At 38.4% G+C, this 22,941-nt stretch overlaps 1 protein-coding gene across 1 annotated transcript in view; it reads left to right on the forward strand.

Moving 5' to 3' along the window:
* Positions 1-16,814: 16,814 nt before the first annotated feature.
* Positions 16,815-22,941, forward strand: part of KCNQ5 (potassium voltage-gated channel subfamily Q member 5) — a gene marked incomplete at its 5' end in the record, with an annotated part of 86,060 nt that continues 79,933 nt past the window's right edge. The window contains one exon of the mRNA XM_026844075.1: positions 16,815-16,910. Within this exon, the coding sequence (XP_026699876.1) occupies positions 16,815-16,910 (96 nt within the window). The remainder of the gene's footprint in view (positions 16,911-22,941) is intronic.

Here is a 22,941-nt window from a genome sequence, read left to right on the forward strand (position 1 = left end):
GTAATGCATCTAGGACAACTTCACATGAACCCTCCCTGTATCGGAAGGGATCTGGTTATGTTAAGCCTCTTTCCTTACTAAACCAATAGGACTGAAAAAAATACATTTCTATAGCCTTGTGTTTGATAAGGAAATGAACTCAGGATGAATTTGTGTGACCTCAAAAGGTTGACCACTTCTTCTGACACATTTAAGATGAAAAAGACAAAAGAAAAATAGGGTGTTTCTGTCTGTTCTTCAGTAATCATATTGATTAGGATATTTTCACAGTTAAATGTTCAAGAACTTGGTATGAACTGTGCTGTGTGTTTCTATTACTGAAAACAGGGCAATTGCTTCAGTCAAAAGTGGACACATCCAGTCGTTGATTAGTTACAATACCAGAATTGATGGCTTGTTTATCCAAATGTTACAAATTCTCTGGTTTTCAGTTTTCCTTTTGCGGTAGCTGTTGCCTCTGCTATATAAATGTGGTTACCAAAATGTGGTAACTATATAAATGAGGGAGGGAGCCTTTGGTGATACTGATGCAAAATATGCAAACAACTTCAGCTAAACATAGCTTTACCATGGTTTTGTTATATAAATGTCAACTTGAAATTAAATGTTATGGAAACATTTCTTTTATCTTTATGGACTCTACCAGCTGCACAGTTTTCTCAAGTACAGTTTACATTTATGATGTTGCTTAAATCTATCACATACATTCAACATGCGCAGAAGAATTTTTTAAAAGCAAGCTGTTTGCGTTTGTGCAGTAATTACCTACGGTCTAGCTTCAGTCTTCTCATATGCAAGACAAATTTGTGCTGACTCCAGGGCGATCAGGAGGCACTGAAGCTGTTGGAAGCAGTTTGATTTTTACCAGAGATTAATGAGCTGAAGACTTCTTTTACATGTGTGTTGCAGAACTCACACTGTATTATTATTTTACCAGTTGTGGGCAAATTTCACAGTATATTAGCAAATTAGACTTTTTTTTTTTTCCTTGGATATTCTGCAATGCCCTTGCAAAAACTGTATTTTAGCTCTTAATTTTCTCCATGCATCTGATTTGAGGCTTACCTAGTAACTAGAATAACAAGAGAAGTGGCAATTTTAAATAGAACTGTGCTGTTCCAAACAACTCCTCTTATCAGGCAGCTTGCAAATATATTTTAAAACAGAAATGTCCCTTTACATAATAACAATATGTGGTTGTCCCTGTGGTGCAAAGTGTAGATATTAGGTACTATACATATAGTTAAAGCAGTGAACTAACTCAGCCTGTAAGTGTAAGCTGTCTCCAGCCAACAAATCTGGTCATAAAGCTACAGAAGCAGGGAGACAGAGATTATTCCAGACACGTCACCTCACTGTGAGTCATGAAAAATAGACACCAGCATTCATTAACACTGCCAGCCTGCTTGGCCTGACATGGCCTGGGTTCAGTGGTCACTGGATTAGAATTTGGAAATTAGAGCTCACTTCTGTCTGTATCTTCCCTAGTTCACAAAAGGAATTCTGCACACTCATACAATAAGGATTTATAAAGTTAAGATACGATCAGGGCAGATGAACAGGAACGGTGATTAACTGCCTCTCAGAATGCCACACAGATGTGGCATCAGCACAATTATTGAAGAGTAGGTTCAGACAAACAAAATAAAAGATACTCCGTTTTCATGGAGTTCATACTTAAACTTTGTCAATCATTCATAGTTTGTGTATGCATGTTAAAAATACACATAGACTCTAAAACTGTGATTAGGCACCCAGATAGCAGCAGAGTGTGTCCAGACTCACAGTCCGAGGTCTGGGGAGCCCTTAAACCACAGACTGATGGTAAGGAGCCCACTTGTCACCTCCACAGGGATCCTTGGCATCTGCTACTAGCCACTGCTTCAAAGGATAGTCTTTGGTCTGGTCCACTGTGATCATCCAGACAGTGAATGGCAAAGCTCTTCACTGCAAAGTTTGTTCCGTGACAAAGTAAACTTGCATAGACTTTCATTACTAAGTTTGCTTCTTTTTAAAATTTTATTATTTATTCTGAAAAATCAAACTATTTAAGGAAATTTTTAGGTACTTCATTTAGCCGTTAGCTGTTGCACATTCAGCCAGACAGAGGCTGCCTGAGGCAATAGGCAACAGGCTGTAATCAGAGAACAAAACTGAAAATATGGGAACAAATCAGAATTGTCATTTTACCCTCAGTCTCTATAAATGTTTTCTATCTAAAGGCATTCTCATTCTATTTTTTCCTGCCATTGCAAAATTGACTTTTTCAGAAGAAGCTTTGATAATACTGTCATGTCCTCAGCAAGATAATTTGAAGAGAAACTGGGGCATAAGTGTTTCAGTTGACAGCAATTGAATGGAGGTTTTTGACTTTTTTCTTTTTGTCCAATGAGCAAAATCAACCAAATACTTTCAGTTCCCCTCTTGCCTTTCCTCTGAAGCAGAGAGCTGTGACAAGACTAGGGACATGCCACTAGTTGCACGAAAGGCAGTCATCTTAAATAGCACCAAGAAAGTTTTCTTAGATGCCTGCATTTTACTTTCTGTTACTTCATGGAGATCAAGTGGGTCAATTTCGAGTCAGTAAAAAGTCTCACTGCAGATATAATTGTCGGGGACTCAGAAGGTGTTTTGGCTTTTCTTTGCAGCTGGGCCATGGGATGACCATTGCAGTCATGTGGTCCTTTCTGTATGGTGCTTGTAGCTGCAGGGCCCTGTGGGTGGGCTGTGCTCTTCCAAGGTCCCAAAACCAGGGAAAAGTTCAGTCCCCTGAAGTGCAGTGGTGACTGGTACCATTCAGAAGCCCAGGTAAGAGACATCATGGTCACTCCCAGTCATAAACTGAAATATATGAATATTCATTTTTAAAAGTAATTCTCTGTTTACTTACATACTTAGAAAAGCATTACAGCCACTGCTGGATGCATGTGCATTACAGCACACTGGCTGAAGTGGTAGCGTGTGACCTACTGGGCTGTGGCCACTGATAGAACACATTCTGGAAAGACGTCAACACAGCCTGCTAAAGATGTGATAAATATATTTCCAAATGAAAGTGCTGTACTACTGGACATCTGAATCTGTGCCTGGGCATTTAATTACTGTTTTGAGCCTCAGAAGTTCTCTACAGGCCAGCTAGGACTCCTGAATATGTCAACCTGTCAAAACAGCTACTCAGGGCTTCTGTATCTGAAAATACCAGCTAATAGCTGGAAAATCCTTCAGTGCTGGGCAACAGATAATAATCTATATAATCAAGATATCATTAGCATGCATCTTGGGTTTTTTTACTTCAATAGCCCAGTTTTGGTGGGAATTTTTTCATTTTCAGTAACATAAAATAAAACCCTCTGACAAACTAAAAGGAGTAAAAAATGAGTTAATATACAGAGCAAACCATGTCTATTTTCATAGTAAAACCAGTGTTTTAGCTTTGTTCTTGCCTGGGTTGCAGGAAAAATAAAAGGAAAGAGAGTGCCAAGAATAGCAATGCAGGTAATGAGGATACTACAGAGAACTGTGAAACTATTCTAGTTTGAGAGGCTTTGATATCTTACCTCAGTGCTTCTGTTAGGTTTACCAATCTTCAACCAAAGGGTACAAACTGAGTGAGATTACTGGGGTAAGGAGGTGATAGCTGTAAGAGATTAGCACCAGGATTAGCACCAGGAGGATGTAGGCCATCCCATCATAGCCCATCAAGCCCATTTTTTCTTAATCTAGTAGACTAAGTGATGCACTCTGGTGATCTGGAAAAAAAAAAAAAGAAAAAAAAAAATTTAGTGATTATACTTTGAGGAGTAATGTGATGCTCAGTGTTTCTTATATAAGAATTGCAACTTGATATTAAGAAAAAAAATGTAACCATGCAGGCAGTCAGGTGTTGTAGCAGGCTGCCCAGGGAGACCGTGGAGTGTCCTTCCCTGCTGTTACTCACCACTCAACTGGACATGGCACTGAACAGGCTGATGTAACTGAACTTGCTTTCAGCGGGGGCTTGGACAAGAAAATCACCGCAGGTCTCTTCCAGCCAACACAAGACAGTGATTTTTATGAATTCTGTTTGTAAAAGAAGCCAGTGTAGCTTCAGTTTTGTTAGAGATTAATATTATGAGATTTTAACAGACAGGTCCTTGGTTATTTGTTTTCCTGTGATTGTCTGAGCTTGGTAATGCTCTGGGAATACTGCAAAACAGTTTTATAGGAAGGTTTGACTAAATCATCTTGTTAGGTTGAAAAGGGTTGCCTTGATATATTGGTTGACTGGGTTACTTTTTCATCTGTGTGCTCTCATATGACTGGATGGGTACTGTTACATGATTTTTCAGTTAAATCAAGATGCCTAGTCCTGCTAAGCATTTATTCGTTAAATTGACATAAATAAATGTTCATAACAGGTCACAAAATATATGAAAAGAAAAAGGTTCAGCTAACGGAGTGGGCTTTTTATAGATAAATATATACAACATTTTTGGCTCACCCTGGATCCACTCTTGCTTGTCAAGTTTCCTGAGCAATTAGGAGACAGGCAGACATGCATCTCTGCTGGAAGGAGAAAAACACCGTTCTCACTACAATGAGGTGCAGTCAGCTGGTGTATCTCAACTAAGAATCATTCCTGGCTGTGCGAGTGCTCTGTTTGGGTCCTATACACAGCTTAAATCCCTCCTAGTCTAGGAAGGATCAACTCTCAAGCTTTTCATGTACACCTGAGTTAACATTTTAAAGACAGTTAAGAATTTAGACTCTCAGGAGCTGAGAATTTGCAAAAGCCCTTCAGTGCCTAGTCCGTACTGATTTTTAATATGATTTTTTATTAATTGTAGTAGGTCAAAATATCATGTATCTCTGCTCAACATTGTTAATATAGGGAACAACAGTACTGTGTCTCACGATAGAATTGTCTGGACTGAGTACACTGAGAGGTGTAAGATGTAGGTGGGAGTCATAGAGGTACAACAGAGATATATACCCTTGACACTTTCACAGCCAGGAATCATTCTTAGCTGAGATACACCAGCTGACTGCACCTCCTTGTAGTGAGAGAGGTGTTTTTCTCCTTCCAGTGGAGATACATGTCTGCCTGTCCCCTAGTTGTGGGAAATTACAATCCTGTTCACTAGGACATTCCATAGAACTACTGAAGGCTAGTGTTTTGTATACGGAAGGTCCAGAATAGCCATGTAGTTAACAATGGTATCCCAAGGCTTCTTCTCCAACCTTGAAAAATACAGTGAGTGTTTGAAAGTATGCACTCACAATCGTATCTGATTAAACTATGTACAAAGATCATAGAATCATAGAATGGTTTGGGTTTGAAGGGATCTTTAAAGACCACCTAGTCCAACCCACCCCTGCTGTGGGCAGGGACATCTTCCACTAGATCAGGTTCCTCATATCCCCATCCAGTCTGACCTTGAACATGAGTAAGTGCTTAAAGGATCAGCATCTGTGAAAGGAAACTGATCTGCTAAAGTAACATTCATACAGAGTTATCTCTGTGCCTGCAATATGTGTTAAAAATGCAAACTTCTTTCACACTAATTTCTGATCAGGATGATTTTGGCAAAGAGTGCAAGCCACTGTAAGATAAAATGTTGGAAAGTAAAACCACCTTCATGTGTTGCTTCAAACAGACAAGAAGCAGCTTTAATGTGTTTAAGAAGCTCAAAGGGCAGATTTTTCCCCATATGGAAAATAAGCGATCACTTTGTGTATTTAACATTCTGTATAAGTGTAATAGTTGTTCCAGAACCATTGCAACTCAGCATTTAATAAAAAACTCATTACCGAAACAGAAATATTATTGTTGCCAAAGCCATGTATAAGCATACCATTGGCACACAGAAGTCAAACATGTGAGCAGCAGCTGACTTTCTCAAAAACATCCCAGGAGAGGCAGGTCTAACTTTGGGCACAGAAGATGCTGCCCTTCCACACTGCTGCATGCAGCCACTGCTGGTGTGCTTAGCCGCGGTACATTGTAGGGACTTCAGAATATCTTCTTTGATGCATGAAAGAAATTATGTAGCCCTCTTTCCAATCACAGTGATTATGAGAGAAAAGACCCTGAAAAATAGAGGAAAATTAGTCACATCATTGGGCTTTGACTGGAGAGAGTCAGACAGGGTAATGCCTCATTTTGAAAAGTGTTACATCTTGCTTTAGGTCCCCACAAGAGCTGTTCTGTTCTCAAAGCAGTGAGAGATACAAACCCACAAGTTGTTGTACCCACCTCAGCAAGGCCTAGTGCTTGACAAAGCACCTATCTGCCCTTTGCTTTTAAACACCAAGAAACTTAAAGCATAGACCCACTTCCCCCCGTTCTTGAGGCTTTGTGTTGCTTTCGTGTCGATATCATATAAATGAGCCTATGAAGAGAGGAGATAAGGGTTTCTATAAATACCTTAAGCCCAGGAAATTCTCACTGTCATTTGAACCCTTCAAGATAGGATTATTCTTCTTTTGCAATCTCACATGCTTCTGCCATCAGGTCCTGGTCTGTTAGTACTGCTGCCGAACAAAAAGAAAGGGCAGTTCAGACTCCAGAAAGCACAGAACTTATTTAGATTAAGTAAGACAAGAATAATGGTGTAGTATAAAACTGAACACCCTCAAGCTAAAGTGCAGTGATTGATTCTTGGAAGTAAGTTTAATACTAACAATGCATTATGTTGGAAAAATATTCTGTGTTCCATTTATATCCTTGTTTACTACTGGGAGAAAACTATAGGAAACTAACAGGATTTTCTTTCCTCTGGTGATATTTATGAGTCAGTTCATAATTCCCAGCACAAGACATACTTCCACTGAAGTCAGCTGTAAGGATTCAGTAAAGACCAAATCCAGCTATTAGTTTAGAGAAGAAAATTAAATTAGAGAAAGAAGACCTAGATCTTGGTACACTGAAGAAATTTTCAAAAACATTATTCTTGATGCCATTATGTCATTATTCTGCCAAGTTTAATGAGCCCTGGCATTTGTGGCTGCTTAGATTTCTGTGGTAGCTGTGAGGGGCGTTAAGGCTATAAAGTAGCTTGGGCATTTAAATACTGTGTTATGTTTACCATTTTTTTAAATTCTGTCATGAATATATGGTATTGTTCAGGGCAGACTTACGCTTGCATCCTCATTCTTCTGGATGGAGTTTTTAAAAACATTCTTCTATATTTCAGTATATTAAAAAGGTGATACATTGTTCCTGTCTTAGTCAACCTGCTGAATTAAAGCATCATAAAGTGAGCAGATTAACTAGTATTTGTCATTTTTATCATTCTGTACCATACCTCCCACAGCCATCATGGGCTGATATAGTGGTGTGGTACAACACACATCAAAACTCTGATATTTCCATTTAAAATCTCTTTCTCTGTTTAAAAAAAAAAAAAAAAAAAAAAAAAAAAAAAAAAAAAAAAAAAGAAAAGAAAAGAAAAAATAGTGTGGTTTATTGTTTTATCCAGCATTCTTGTAACATGTGAGACTTAATAGCATTTAGTGACAGCACATGAACTGGAATCCCTATAAAAGCGAAGTATCCCATAGATTCTTCATCTATATCATGAAAGTGATCGTTGCTGCCTTAATAACTGTGTTATTCTGCAGTCTGGAAAGGTGTTACTGGGGAATTCGTGGGTAGTACTTTGTTCATGTGGGTACTACTTTGTTCACATGTGTGGAATAATAAAAAAATTATGTAAGTAGCCAAGGGTTACTAAGAGGTCTTCTTGAGGGATATGATCAAAAGTTCCTTTTACTCATGTACTGCAGCAGTATATAACTGCATTTGAGTGGTCCTTTCCCCTGCAGAACTCCTTTCATTCTCTTATGTTGCTGACCATACACCACTGAAAAAAAAAAAAAAAAACCACCAAAAAAACCACCCAAACATAAAACCAACGCCAAATCCAATATATAAGATACTACTGGAGAAAAATAGGAGAAATAAGAAGATTCATTTATGTCCCAGACCTCTTCAGTAGGATGGAATATTTTAGGTGAAAATGCACAGCTGATCCTTGGGTGCTTCCCACAGCGTCAACCTATCATAGTCTTGTTGGGCTAATTGTCTTAATCCCAAATCTTACAAATAGTTTAATCTCAAGCATTTTATTAAAATATGCCAAACAGGCACCTGAATTTGAATGATTACATTTTCAATAGACTTTGCCTTTGTTCTTACCTTCAATTAAGATGTAAAACAATACTGAAATATTCTCATTGATCATAAATTGCAGCTCATCTTTTAAATATGTTCATTTGGTAATGTTTGGGTATGGATTTAAGTATAATAACATTTTTCAATGCAACAACTTGACATCCAGAAGTATCTGTCCATAGTAAAAAGTGTACTAGCAAGTCCAGAGAAGTAAATTGTCCAGATACATGCCAACTTCCAGACCATACCCAGAAATTATCTAGGAAAGTGTTATTTTATCCAGGCCAAAAGGATGATAGTGGCAGTCCTCACCATTTAATGGTGTAGACCATCAGGAGCTAGGAGCCATGAGGAGTAACAGTGCCATTCCCTGGCACAGTGTGATTTACTAGGGGTCTAGCTGAGTCACACTGAGTGGGATTAACTCCAGAGACTAAGTTAGACAGGCTTTTTTTCCCAACCCAGTATGGTTTCTATTTAGTTTTATCTGCAAACATCATGGCACTGTTGTCCACCGATGGACAATTAGGTAATGAGCATAAGTGTTGTCTGGCCCCATTACGGTCAATCATGCCTTAGCTTCACTGGAGCCAGAGCTGCACGCCCAGCACTGAGCAAAGAGGAGACTGTTACTTGTGGCATAAAAAAATACCCAGCAGTCCTACAATTCTTCTGCTCTTTTGACTTTGCTCTTAATTAAAAAAAAAAAAAAAAAAAAAAAAAAACCACCAACCCATGTAGTAATGGCAGTATTTCTATCTTAAAATATAAAGACTTGAAAATCTGATTTTGAAGTGGATCATGCTGGTGATTATCAGAACACATTCCTTTCTTACATATCTAGACATTTCTTATATTAAGGATTGTTTTTCTGGTTAGCAAGAGATCTGAGAACAGGTGTTAGCAAACACTTTTACAGAAAAAGGTTATTTCAGTATTTCCCTTTGCCCTAGATTGTGAACAAGGTTAAAATAAATAGATTGCAAAGGACAAATGATTTTACAAAAGCGATTATGCAGTGACTTCCATCTCTCCAGCTTCATACTGTAACTCTTTTAATTTTCTCCATTGCATTGTGATAAAGTTTTTATCTTAATTTTGTATGTGTTCTAAAAAACTATATAAAAGCTGCAGCCAGTTCTCAGTAATAAACACAACATAGTTTCTATTCATATTTTAAATCCATTTTATTGGGAAATATCTGTGGTGCAACAAAGGTAGCTAGGTGATGCAAAAGAAAAAAAAAAAATACCCAGAGCTGTATAAATAATTTAGTTTACTAAATTAAGCATTGAAAATTTTGGTCCACAAAAATACCTACTCTTTGGATGTGATAAAAGGAACGTTTTGGCATTTTCTACAGATTTGAAGCACCTGTAAGTGCAAACAAGGATCCTGGGATGCAGATCACAATCACACTTCCCAATCTTTATAATAGTTAAAATCTGGAAGTAGTCATGCTTTATTCTTATTTTTGTGTCAAAAATATCTCTTGTTGAAGCCAAAGAAAACCCTTTAGAAAATATCTAGGCCACAAGTATCTCTGAGCATTAAACCCATCAGAATAAGCATTTCTTTTTCTGTTTTGGTTTCTTTTAAACTGATGTGCTTGCTCATGGAAGAATGATGCCTGCTTTATAAATACCTGGATAAATTTACCTTGATGTTTTATTTTTTCTATATGGTGGAATGGATTATCAAATACGCATTTAATAACGCTGTGATTGATGTCCCATAGGCGACTGAGCTGTTTCATTTGCTTGGTTCTTATTACATCTCCTGTTACATCCTTTCCATTGCTTTGTCAGTATAAGCCAAATACAATCACTTAGCAGACACTGCTAAAAATATGACTGCTTAAAAATATGACAGAAAAGGTCAGTTTAGGTTGACAACACTTTTTCTGATACTGCAAATTTAAACTCTTTCATACTTGATGAACTGTTTTAATTTATAGAATGAATAAACATCCTGTAGGGGAATGAAAAATTAAATATTATTTGAATAAATTTTATTCATCAGAGCCTAACAAAACTCATCTTTCTAAACAAATTACTTCATCATCAACTTCAGTTCTTAAAAAATTTCAGGCATAAAATTCAGTTCAAATTTCTATATTTATGAAAAAGGTAACAATTAACCCAAAGAAAGAATATATAAAAAGCTGGGTTTGCGGCGAATTTATTTTTTATCCCAGAAATTGTTTTTGAAGTTTCCTATCCAGTTTATTTACACATTTTAAGAGGTCTAATTTTATTAAATTTCTTATTAAATTTCCACATTTAATGAGGTCTTCATGCTCCACCTCTCCATAGACAGGGCTATGTTTTTTCTGAGTAGAAGGCAGCACAGTATCAAGCCGTTAACGTGTTGTACTCTTCCACTTGAAGAAAAGGTTGAAGTGCAAGTCATTTTAAAGAATGCCTACGGGAGTAATTTATGAGCTTTTTCTATGGGAGAGCGCTTATTCTCCATGCAGCTTTTGTCAAACATTTCTAACAAATTGTAATAACCTTTGTCATATCTCATTTTGTTTCATAAACAAGTCACGTTGGAACTATAAATGATGGAAAATTTAATCCACATGGCTTGCACTATCAAAACTCTTAAACTGTATTCTTTTCCACCATGTCAGCGGTGCATTATCTGTTTTATAGAAATGTTGAAAAGATTACATTTTAAGGGAGATACCACAGGACCTGCATAAATGTCCTCCTCATGCCTGCACTAGCTGACATTTTCACTTTCAGTTCTTCCTGAAACTAGGAAAATGCTTTGGCGTTTGTCTTGCTGTATCCTATTGGAGAGGATATTTTCACCCACCATCAAGAACTGGCTGCTCAGAGACATCAGGAAGCGCACTGGGGCTGACAGGAGCTGTCAGGTTTCTACTGCCTTCCTGACATGAGCATGCATGTCTGCTCCAGGATGCATCATGGTACCCCAGCTCTCAGTCCAACAAGATGTATACTTTCTCCTCTGTGGGAACTTACTGCCTTGCAAATTGTGTGTATATGTAACAGTAATTCCTAGTCCAGGAGATGCTGTTTTTCTCTGTCCCCATCAACTCCACGTCACGCTGAAGCCATGGTGCCTCCCTTTCTCACACACCTCAGCATCTAGCTGATGTAGAGCAACCTGATTATCAAATGTTTGTCTCTGTGCTTTTTGTGAAAACTGTTCACCAAAACTAATAGTCCCCATGAAAGTACATCAGTGCCATGTATGACCATCTCTCTCCTTCAAGAGAGTTTTCACTGGGTATTGTATCCATTTACCTAAACCTGTAATGAATCTATTGGAGCTCTACATCCAGTATAATCTGCAGCACATTTTATTTATCTAATGCCTCACACAGATTTTATGCACTCAAGAAATTAAAAATCCTTTAAAGGTGGTACTTGCATACTCAACTCAGCAAGATCCTGGTCACTGTTAAGAAAACATGAGCACTGCTCCTGGCTGTGGGAAGGAATCACTTACAGAGGGGCTCTAAGAGCTTCTTTATAGACTGAGACCTCATGAATGCAAACAACTTTCTGCATTATTTCTGACTTTGTACCAGTTCTGACTATTTCTGACTTTGACAAAACTGCATTATTTCTGACTTTGTACCAGTGGGAAAAGTAAGAGCTACTTTTTGGTCAGAGTTAAGGTTAGCAAAAGCTTTCAAACATTTTCTACCTTCCGTACAAAATCCAGGATAATGGCACTGCCAATAGTTTGCAAACAGTTTTGGTCATAATCCTGAATGTTCTTGCATTTATGGGGATTAAATCAGACTTCAAATAATACCGAAACATAACTCTGGTGGTCTAATCGCTTAATTATGTCACTTTAACAGTGATACGTTTTTATTATTTACAGAAGAGGTCATAAAACTGTTTGCAGATGTTTAACTTCTGATTATTTTAATTCTAGCAGTAAATAATGTAGCAAAATAGCTTTTAAAGATCTTCCCTGAATGTATTTTTCGTGCTTACAATATTCCCTGAGTAATGTTTTAACAATTGCTTTAAGCTGAATATCCTCTTCCATATGAACAGCCCTTAAATCACAAACCATAGTAAAATTCTGCTGAAAATTAAATAAATGGAAAATTGGTAGTTCTTAATTAACCAGTAAGAAAAGTTTATGAGATGCAGATTGAATAAATATCAAAGCTTCTGAGCTATATTATCTTTCATAAATTGGCTTTTCTCCCATTAGTGTATGCTTTCAGAAGCAGGGGAGTAAGATGAAAGGATCTGCATCAAAACTGATTACTGCTGAAACAAAATGGAAGTTGCTGCTTTTGATAAAATACAAGACTATTGCAGTGCTTGAATAATTTTATGGGAAGTTGCTGCCTAAGGCATATGTTTTACTGTCTGATACTGAATGCATGAGGAAAGACCATCTGTTTTTTTCAGCCTGGACAAATATATGATCCAGATTGAACCACTAGAGGCCAAATATAATTGCTCTGTGTTTTGCTTTGTACTACTCTCTACCTACAGCAGCATCCTCTTGTATAGCATGTATCATAGCACACAGTTCAAATGATGGCATTCGAAAATACTTTTTCCTCTACTGAAGGTTATAAAATGACTATCCAGAGCTTAATGCAGTCCTCTACACTTCATCTGTCACTGGAGAAATAGTTCATGATAGGAAAGAACAACTTCTGATACACTGTGACCACTGCAGTGTTTGAACCTTAGGGACTTATTTTTGCTGGACAAATCCTTGTTTAATGTCCAGCCAGGTGGAAGGTGTTGCTGTGTTGCATGAAGGATTCTTCGGTTCTAACTGGGGAAAAAAAAAAAAAGGTGCTTTCTTGCATGGCCCAAGTAAACAGGTTACATTATAAAAGACAGAAGTGAATCGTAACTATTGGTTTACTTTGAAGGAAAGCATGTCAGTGGCAAATAAACTACAGAGAATATTCCAGAACACTTAATCCTTTTACTTTTGTTGCTAGTGTTGTGTTTTACAGCACCTAAAAGTTTGCTTTTAGTTTTGCAAGGCTAATAGGACTGGGTTTCTGCCCTCCCCTAAATTGCTTACTCTAATTTTAGACATAATATGCTGAATGGCAGTAAAAAACAAGTGTTCAGCGTTAGAGGGAGGAGTGAGGGATAGGAGGGGCAAGATTTGAATGTGTGGGCGGAAAATGCAAACATTTTTCTTTTGTTCTTTAATAAAAATAATTCATAACAATGCTCCAGTCTTTGTAGATTTTCTGGAAAAATTGAGAACAAAAGGTTATAAAGGTGTGGAAAAATAACTTTCCAAGACTACTCTTGTGTACGGCTGTGAGGATTGCTTCTGCTTTTCATGGATGTTCTGCAGAACTATGTCTGCCAGGTGCCAATCCAAACTGCACCTGGCTTTCCTGAATATTTACCTTCGTTTTGATGAATACACTGCTTAACTGTACCAGTTCCCTCTCCTGACTCACTTTACCCATCTACTGTGAATTAACACTTTGCCCACACTGATCATATAAATCACAGTCCTGAGGAATTATGGCAGAGCAAGTGGTGGATGAGTGGAAGATGGTTTTGTGCATGCAGGACTGGGCTGGGTCTTAAAGGGTTTAGGTTTGTTCCACATATAAAGATATTCTGTGCAGCCTCAGGAAGTCCCTTACCTTTTCTGTGCCGTGGTCTCCAGCTGTGATATGGGAACAACAAGCTTTCTTTTTTTTTCCTGCTGTGCCTGTTTTCTATAATTGTACTCTAAGAGATCTCTTCCAAGTGAGAACTTGTATTGTGTGTTTGGACAAGACCCAGTATAACTGCACCTCCAATTTAGTTGGTATTACTGGAATACAACTAAACAAGAGCAATTTTTAACACCTAAACACAAATGAAGCAACAAAATATAATTTTAACTGTTACAGGGCTAAAGAAATTCAGCAAAAGGAAATTACATCCTTTTACCGTAAATTCTTAGTCACTTCTTAATTTTATTTTGCCCTCAATGCAAGCCTTAACGAGGAGAAACCACATTTATGCCTGTGCCAGTAGGATGTAATTATAGGGGGATTGTATCTGAAGACTGTAGCAGCTGAAACTACAAGTAATGTTCTGGGAGATTTTTCTTTTTTAAAAAAGTGGGGGAGGGGAAGCAAAATTGCTCATAAAATGGATTTTTGTCACTTGAATGAATTTTTTATGAAACCTTTAAGCATATATATATATATATATATATGCTGATCTTTTATCTTTCTTCATTCTGGAAGATAGACTTGGCACTGGTATGTGCCAGAGACACCCTTTACCCTCCTAGATACTGTTTTATTTACAGTTCTTGATAGAACATATATGCAAGCTCCTACCAGGTTTGATTTTCAGAGTGGTATTTCACCTCAGCAGTTAAATGATAGACTAAAAAATGTGCCCCCAATGTCTTATCACATTGCACATCAGATTTTCTAATCGAAATTCTGAAGAAATAGACTTACATTTTTCTCTGATGTACTTGATATATTACAGCAATACTGTATTGCAGCAATATGGAAATTCTGTATAAGGGAAGGAGCAAGTTTAGAACTTGAAGTGCGAGTGGCAGCAGATGCAATAATATATCAAAGCTTGTATACAGATAGAATCATAGAAGAATTTAGGTTGGAAAAGGCCTTTTCAGATCATCTAGTCCAACCTTCTGCTCAAAGCGGAGCTCACTTCAGAGTCAGACAGGGGCCTTTTCCGGACAAGATCTGAAAATCTCCAGGGACAGAGATTTCACAGCTTCACTGGGCAACTTGTTCCAGTGCTGAATCACCTTCACTGTGACTTCTTTCCTTGTAGCTAAATATAGTTTTCTTTCCTGCAAAATGTATCCTCTCTGCCTTTTTTAAAACCAGAATTAGATAGCTGAGGACAGCAGAGGTCTCATCCTCCCTTTGTCCAGGCTGGATAAACCCAACTCTGCTCACCCCCTCCTATGTGTCATGAGCTGCAGCCCCCGACCACCTTGGTGGCCTCCACTGGGCTCGCTTCAGTCTGCCCATCTGTCTCTCATGCTGGGAAGTCCCAAACTGGGCACAATACTCCAGATGTGGTCTTGCAGATGCCAAACAGTGGGAACTAATCACTTCCCTCAATCTGCTGGATGCATTCTTGCTAGTACAGTTTAGCATGTGGTTGTGTTTCATTGCCACAAGAGCACACTGCTGAGGGATGTTCAACTTGGCCACAGAAACACCCATACACACCCAAACACTTTTCTTAAAATCTGCTTTCTATGTCTTCAGAATTATTGTGTTGATTAATAGAAACATCATATTGAAGAGCATATTGCACCCTCTACATAGATCAGTAATATCTATGCTTTTTCCCTTTGTTCCTGGAAGAGAACTGAGTCCCTTTTGTATCAGGAAGGAGCCATTTGTACTTTCTTGCAGATTTATATGTGCATTAATTACAGCACCTATTACTGTTGGGTTAGAGCGTCTGCTAACAAGAGTCCCAGCAATTCAGATAAAAGCTAAAGGCCGGCCCTTTGTTTGTTGACTCTGCCCAGCAAGACTTGCAAGTGTTTTAAGAAAATTAGGAAAACATTGATACAATCAATTATTATTATTATTACTTGCAAAATCCATTGCAAGAATTTAAAACACAGAACATGCACTACTTTGCACTCATTCAGTATGCTGCCTGGCTGCTCATTAGTCAGTCCATGGTATTATGGGTGAAATGTATTTCTCTTCTGATCTGCTTCACAGATGGTTTCACCAGCACAGTGTTATTACTTTTGATGAAGCACTACAATAGGAGAGGATCTTCCTTATCATCCATAGTATTGGCCTCAGAGCATTTCGGGCTCTGAAGGCTCATGTCTGCAAACACCACACATGCAATATGCTGTAAGGATCAGACATGAGATATGCAAGAATTTCTACAGTGATACCTGCATCTTCCTTGCAAAGAGATTTAGCAGCATGTTGATGCTTTGCTTTGCATGTGTGTATTCATCAATACCATGAAACATGGAAGCTCATGCAAGCTCAGAATTGCAGTCACGTTTTCCCAATTGTAGTTGCACAACCTGTGTAACACTTTTAATTCACTCCTTTGTTTTAACTTCTTCAATGGATTGTATGATATTAAGTTTGTTCCCAGAATGGAGCCTGTTCATTTAGGGCAGTGATGCTGTAACTCAACTACTTCTTGGCTTCTGGTAGTTTGTACATGAAGTTTGTTGCTCGGAATGAAGTTGTTTCAGATGGGCAGTTAGGTGCAATATGTATCTCAGTCTTCAGTAAGCTTATACAGCAGATATTTCTTGTCAGTTGTGGGAGCAATGATTTTTCAGACTGGGTAGGGGACTCTCCCATTGGTGACCTTTCTTTAAAGCCACTAAGAATATCTGGGACGCATAAAAGTAAAGGATTGTGATATCAAAAGTAGTGTCTGTGTACACTGGGTCATTTATCAAAAAATTTTTTTCTTGTGTTTGTTTCCATTAATTCTACCAGTGCTCTTCAGAAGCCTGTGGATTTAGAAATACACTATTTAATGTCTTTAATGAACTTAGTAATGGTTGAATTCCCCTCTATTAATGAAGACTATTCACCAATAGTTCTCTACTAATGTTGGTGAAGTAGTATCAATATAGATACTGGGTCAGGGTTCTGAAAAATATTAACAATTATTAATATTCTTTCTCTTTCAGTTTTCTCCTTGTGTTTGGTTGCTTGATTTTGTCCGTGTTTTCTACTATTCCTGAACACACAAAACTTGCCTCTGGTTGTCTCTTCATTTTGGTAAGTGAAACTTCTAAATATAAGACAATTTTACAGATAATTTTATAAACACTCAAATCCTCTCCCTCACCGCAGAGAAAACAGTATAATTCCTGAATGCTTTAAGAAACTAGACTTTTCATCAGAATGATGAAAGAATAATAATTTAGAGGTTTCCACCATCTTTTTCTTTAAAAGCAGGTTAGATTATTGTATGGAATTGTTAATAAAGTACTGTATTGCATCCCCTTCTTTGCTTGAGAATTGCTGTGGTTTATAAGTGATAGTTTTTCTACTGCATTTTGTCAGGGACTGAGAATGAAAGACCTTTGATACTGCTGCTACCATTTATAAAGTCAGGATGTAGTAAGAGGCACTTATACTTAAAATAGGAAATAATTTTGGTATCTTAGATACCAATTGGTGCTAGCTATTGGTAGATACTGACATTTTAGTGGCAGTTGCTGCAGTAGGATGTGGTAGTTTCATTATTTCTTCATAATACATGCTTTTGTATTATGTTTATCTCTCCTTTTTCCCTTCTGAGGTAGATATAAATGGCTTTAATCCCTAAAAGTGCTTAACATTTTTCATGCATTGTATGGACGCCACTTTATCCATCTGCTTCTTGATGGGCCATTTAGTGCTGCCAGTGATGGCCTGAGGATAAGCGGTAGTGATCATTAAAATGTCACTATATACCCAGAGTTACCATGGTTATTTCAGTTCCATGTATACAGCAGACTGTGGCTCGTTAGGTAGTGCCTGGGGTGAAGTAACTGTTGACAAATGCCAACATTTTAATTGTCATCACTGTATATATCCAAAAGCCCTGGTCTTCAGAACAGCTCCTTAATTAATTATGGCATGAGCAGACCAATAAGCATAATTATGACATATGCTATGTCTTTACAGCACAATGTGCCACTGCATCAAGATGCCTGAACTAAACGTCCAGAGCTGGCTAGGTGCAGATGTGTGCTGTTCTGCTCCACCTGATGATTTCTTAGATGGGCTAATTAGAGAGACCTTTGCTAAATGTGGTATTTTGCTTCCAAGCCATATTAGCACTTTTTCCTTTTCTGGAGAAAAGATCATATGGCATTAAAACAGCTAAAAGTGATCAGATTTAATCCTACACTTATACCTAGTCCCATTATTTACATACCTGAACAACACTTTGCAAATGGAAGTTTGTTTGAATGTTCTGCAACTAGTTATATTATTGCAATTACTACACTAACTGCTAAGATTTTCTGGTATAAAATAGAGGAAAATTTGATTTGTCTGAAAATACCCTAATAGCAGGTGGTTTTGTGACAAGTAATCTGTTTCCCTGTACACATGCAAATTGATTGTAGAAATGCCATTTGTTCTGGCATAAAATATGTATTTCCCATGAGCCACATGTTTGTTGATTGTGTTGGTATGCTTACCGCCGCTGAGTCCTCAGCTGGCTGATAAACACATTCCCTGTGCTCTGCAGTGGCTCTCCCAGGAGCCTGAATGTGGGGAAGCTCTGTGAAGCCCTGGGCTTGGTCCCACCGCTGGGTAGAGGTGTGGTGAGCTCTGCTAGCTGATACACCAGTCCAGGCAGAGGGATCCATCAGTGGAGCGGAGCTGCTCCGGCTCTGCAGCAGGAAACTACAGCACTTTCTTCTACTGCAGCTTCAAAGGTGGACTTTGTTCGTCCTAACAGTTCTGACTGTACATCCTACGGCATCCTCTGAACACAGAAATGGCCTTAAGGAGGAAGAGGATGGATGGTTGTTCCTTGAAGCATCAGTACGAGCCCAGTCCAATATTTCTATGCTATAGCCTAGTGTGTTCAGCAAACCCTTGGCAGAAATAAATCTAGTGATGACGAATTTTACGGCTTCTGCTGTGGATCTCTAATGGAGAAGAATATAAACACAGCAGAGTATGAAGTTCCAGAAGCAGGCTAAAGCTGACTGGTTTATTCCAGTTTGCTGATGCATGATTTGCTGCTTCTCTGCATACTGAATCATTAACCGATACTGCCAATGTTATCAAAAGCAGGCTTTTGCAACCACAATACATTTCTACATTAACTCAGGAGCAGTTGTTTTGGCTGTGCCAACACATAGCTGCAGTCACTAGAGTTTTCACAACCTTTCCCTTGCAGTGATTCACACAACTCTTACAAATGTGTCATTTAATAGACAGTTGTATTAACTATCAGCAATCTGGTTTAATACTGTTTTGCTTTATGCTCGAGATGGAAGATATATGTTTACTTTCTAATGAAGTACCATACAAATACCACAATCCGTAGAGCTGCCTGCTGGATTTCTGTGAACTGTTTGCTTTGCAGATTTATTCCAGATGGTCCCCCCTACAGACATGTTAATTGGCTAAAAAGCTAGTGTAATGTTCGTTCAACTTAGAAACTGAGCTGCTGCCTGCACTGGCACCTGTGGCTTTTGACATATTGCAGCTATTCATAATTACACCAGGAGGTTAAAAAGGAAAGTGTAGATGAGGTGAGCAAACCTTTCCTTCCTTCTGAGAATGGTCAGAGGAGCTGAGATTACTGTTCTGCAATCAGTCAATTCCATTTATATCCTCCAGCCTCATTTTATAAGGGCACAGAAAACCTATCTCCTAATCACTGCATCCTAAATACTCTCTCAGAAAAATACAGTGTGCAATAGCTCAAAGTAAATCATTGTTTAGGAAAGCAGTGTTAGCTGAGGGCTTCTGAGCGTCAGCAGAGGTTAATGGACTTGTCTGGACTGCAGAAATGCCTGAACTCCGCTCCCAGAGCCGATGTAAACCTGCCCCATTCTGTCATGCTGTACCCAGCCAGGGCTTCAGTTCTGGCATCTGCACAAATACTACTGTGTTCCTAGGCATCTTCTACTTATCAGGGGGCCTGTCAAGGAAAACACATTTAATATTTGATTTTTATGCTTAAAATGAAAGTCCTACAGATAAGTGCATGTTACATACAGCAATGTTTTATTGTTACATCAGTAATTAATTTGGTTAGATTTTTGTCCAGAAACGTAAGCCTAACCATGGGGAGAGCAGCAGCTAAAACTCCTTATACCTACAATGATAATTATGCTTTAGCCTCGTCTGTGCACACAACTTCTGGCACTCAAGTTGTAGCAGTGATATATCCCAGACAGACAGTAGAATAAAATCTACTCAACATCAAAAAAACCACAAGCAGCTTAAGAATCCAACTAACACAGCAACAAAATAATCTTTGGTGTATTGCTGATCTCCTACAAGTACGTTTGCTGGCACTTTATCAAATAATAAACACAAGGGAAGTAAAACTTAGGCTGGGAAGGCAAAATCAAATCTTTTTGGGAAGATAGCCAAGAAGGAATATATCTGGAACTGGAGGTCATTCACTTTCATGACCAAACTCTCTATATTTTAAGATCATTTTCAACTAAAACTCTGTGAATAACTGTTCACTTCTGTTTGTTTCCTGTCAATTCAAAAATATAAATAAAATAATTTGAGTTGACACACAACAATTCGGAAAATCAGAAAGTTAAAAAAAAAAAAAAAAGTCTTGGATTAAATGTTTCATTTGACCTGGTCTAAAATTTAGGCCATTTAAAAACTTTTGGATTACAAGTAAAATTAAGGCTGTAGGAAAGAAATGGCATTTTTATTTGAAATGACAGCGCATTCCATTTTTTTCATAATTTTCATTTTAAACAAAGTGGAGAGATTGCAAAACTCATGTGAATTTTTGCAGGACTGCTTTTGTCAAATCTGGTTTATGTTTTTCTTTGGAAAAGGCTGAGGTATAAAGCTGTATGCAGTTCCGTGGGACAAGGGCCTCTGAAAATGTACTCTAGGAACACATTCTTCAAGCAGAAATAGCTCCCAAAGACATAAAAGCAGACAGCTTGCAGTAGATGAGGCTGGTTTCTACATGTACTGTGGTCACTTATATGAATCCAAAAGAAGAGTCTAGTAAGTGCTTCTAGCAATTAAGATCTTTCTAACATTCCTTCCTTCTCTAACATTTTCCCGTAAAAGAAACATAGAAAGAGGGTAAACACTGATTAAAAACATGGGGTATATCTGCCCCATAGCAAGCAAGCACAAACTCAGTTTGTCTCTGCTCCAGAAGAGTGAATCCATCCACAGAGATGTAATCATATAAATCTGCTACAAAATTTTAAAGCTGGGCAGAGTAGATTTTAAAAGGAGGGAGATGGATAGTGCTCAGTTCAAAAAGGTAGCATTTTCAGTTTAGATTTTTTGAATCCTCTTGCAATTCTTGGATAAAAGACCACCAGACCTGAGCAGAGGACTGGATGGATGGCTCTGTAGGGCCAGCTAACAATGCATAAAAGGAGAAACTGAATCATCTTGAGAGATTTCAATTATAGATACATGTCTAACAAAGACGGAAGGGTATAGACCATGCGTTATTGCAATTCTGTTGCAGTTTTCTCTCTCCCAAGAGAAACAGATGAACTGATCTCACAGCTTTTCAAGTGGGATTTTCAAGTTTGCTGGAGCTTATCATAACTCAGAATCAGTGTTTCTCCAGAAATACTTATTTCCAATGGTTTTTTTCATCAAAAATCAAAGCAAGGGTTTGAAATTTCAAAATTTCTGCATAGGAATCTCTGAAAAATTACGTGTGTTAGATACACAAAACTAACATTATCAAAGATGTAATAAGAGAGGGGAATGTAATGTTGATAAGGTCTCCCCCTGGTTAGGCTTATTATTTCTGGACAAAAATCTAACCAAACTAATTACTGATGTAACAGTAAAACATTGCTGTACGTTGATAAGCCTTCATGTCATCAGTCTTGCTTGGATTCATATACACTAATATTGTAATAAGGTGATAACATGAGCATAAAACAATTCAAGCATGTCATAATAAACTACCTGTTAGCTTTGAAGGAAAACAATCATAGAATCATAGAATGGTTTGGGTTGGAAAGGACCTTAAAGATCACCTAGTTCCAACCCCCTGCCATGGGCAGGGACACCTCCCACTAGCCCAGGTTGCTCAAAGCCCCGTCCAACCTGGCCCTGAACACTGCCAGGGAGGGGGCAGCCACAGCTTCTCTGGGAAACCTGTGCCAGTGTCTCGTCACCCTCACAGTGAGGAATTGCTTCATTACATCTAATCTAAATCTACCCTCTTTCAGTTTAAAACCATTACCCCTTGTCATATCACTCTCTGATGAAGAGTCCCTCCCCATCTTTCCTGCAGGCCCCCTTTAAGTACTGAAGGCCACTATAAGATCTCCCCAGAGCCTTCTCTTCTCCAGGCTGAACAACCCCAATTCTCTCAGCCTGTCTTCATAGGAGAGGTGCTTCTCAGCCCTCTGATCATCTTCATGGCCTCCTCTGGACCCACTTGAGCAGGTCCATGTTCTTCTTATGCTGGGGGCCCCAGAGCTGGACAAAGTGCTGCAAGTGAGGTCTCACTAGAGCAGAGCAGAGGGGCAGAATCCCCTCCCTCGACCTGCTGGCCACACTTCTCTTGATGCAGCCCAGGACATGGTTGGCTTTCTGGGCTGTGGGCACACATTGCTGGCTCATAGTCAGTTTTCCATCCACTAATACCCCCAAGTCCTTCTCCGCAGGGCTGCTCTCAATCCACTCATCACCCAGCCTGTATTTGTGCTTGGGATTGCCCTGACCCATGTGCAGGACCTTGATCTTGTTGAACTTTGTGAAGTTTTCACAGGCCCACCTCTCAAACTTGTCAGGGTCTCTCTGGATGACATCTCTTCCCTCCACAGCATGTCAACTCCACCTCATCTTACCTCATCAAAATAAATAATTTCATCTCTTTGCTGATTAAATTGATAATTTCCGATAATGTATCTTTCCTATTATGTATTGTATTTCATCAAATCAGAGCTGACTTATTATAAAAATTTGGACCAGATCTCATTACAATTGCTTGGTAATCTTCGTGTGCAAACAGAGCAGACATCCCATTGTAAATGTAAGTGCTGGTTGCACTTTTCTGAAACTAACAGTTATTAGAAGGAAGCCTGATAAGGCAAAAATGTAAATGAAAAGG

The sequence above is a fragment of the Athene cunicularia genome (genome assembly GCF_003259725.1).
Source record: "Athene cunicularia isolate RWA chromosome 3 unlocalized genomic scaffold, athCun1 chr3_part1, whole genome shotgun sequence".
NCBI classification, from domain to species: Eukaryota; Metazoa; Chordata; class Aves; order Strigiformes; family Strigidae; genus Athene; species Athene cunicularia.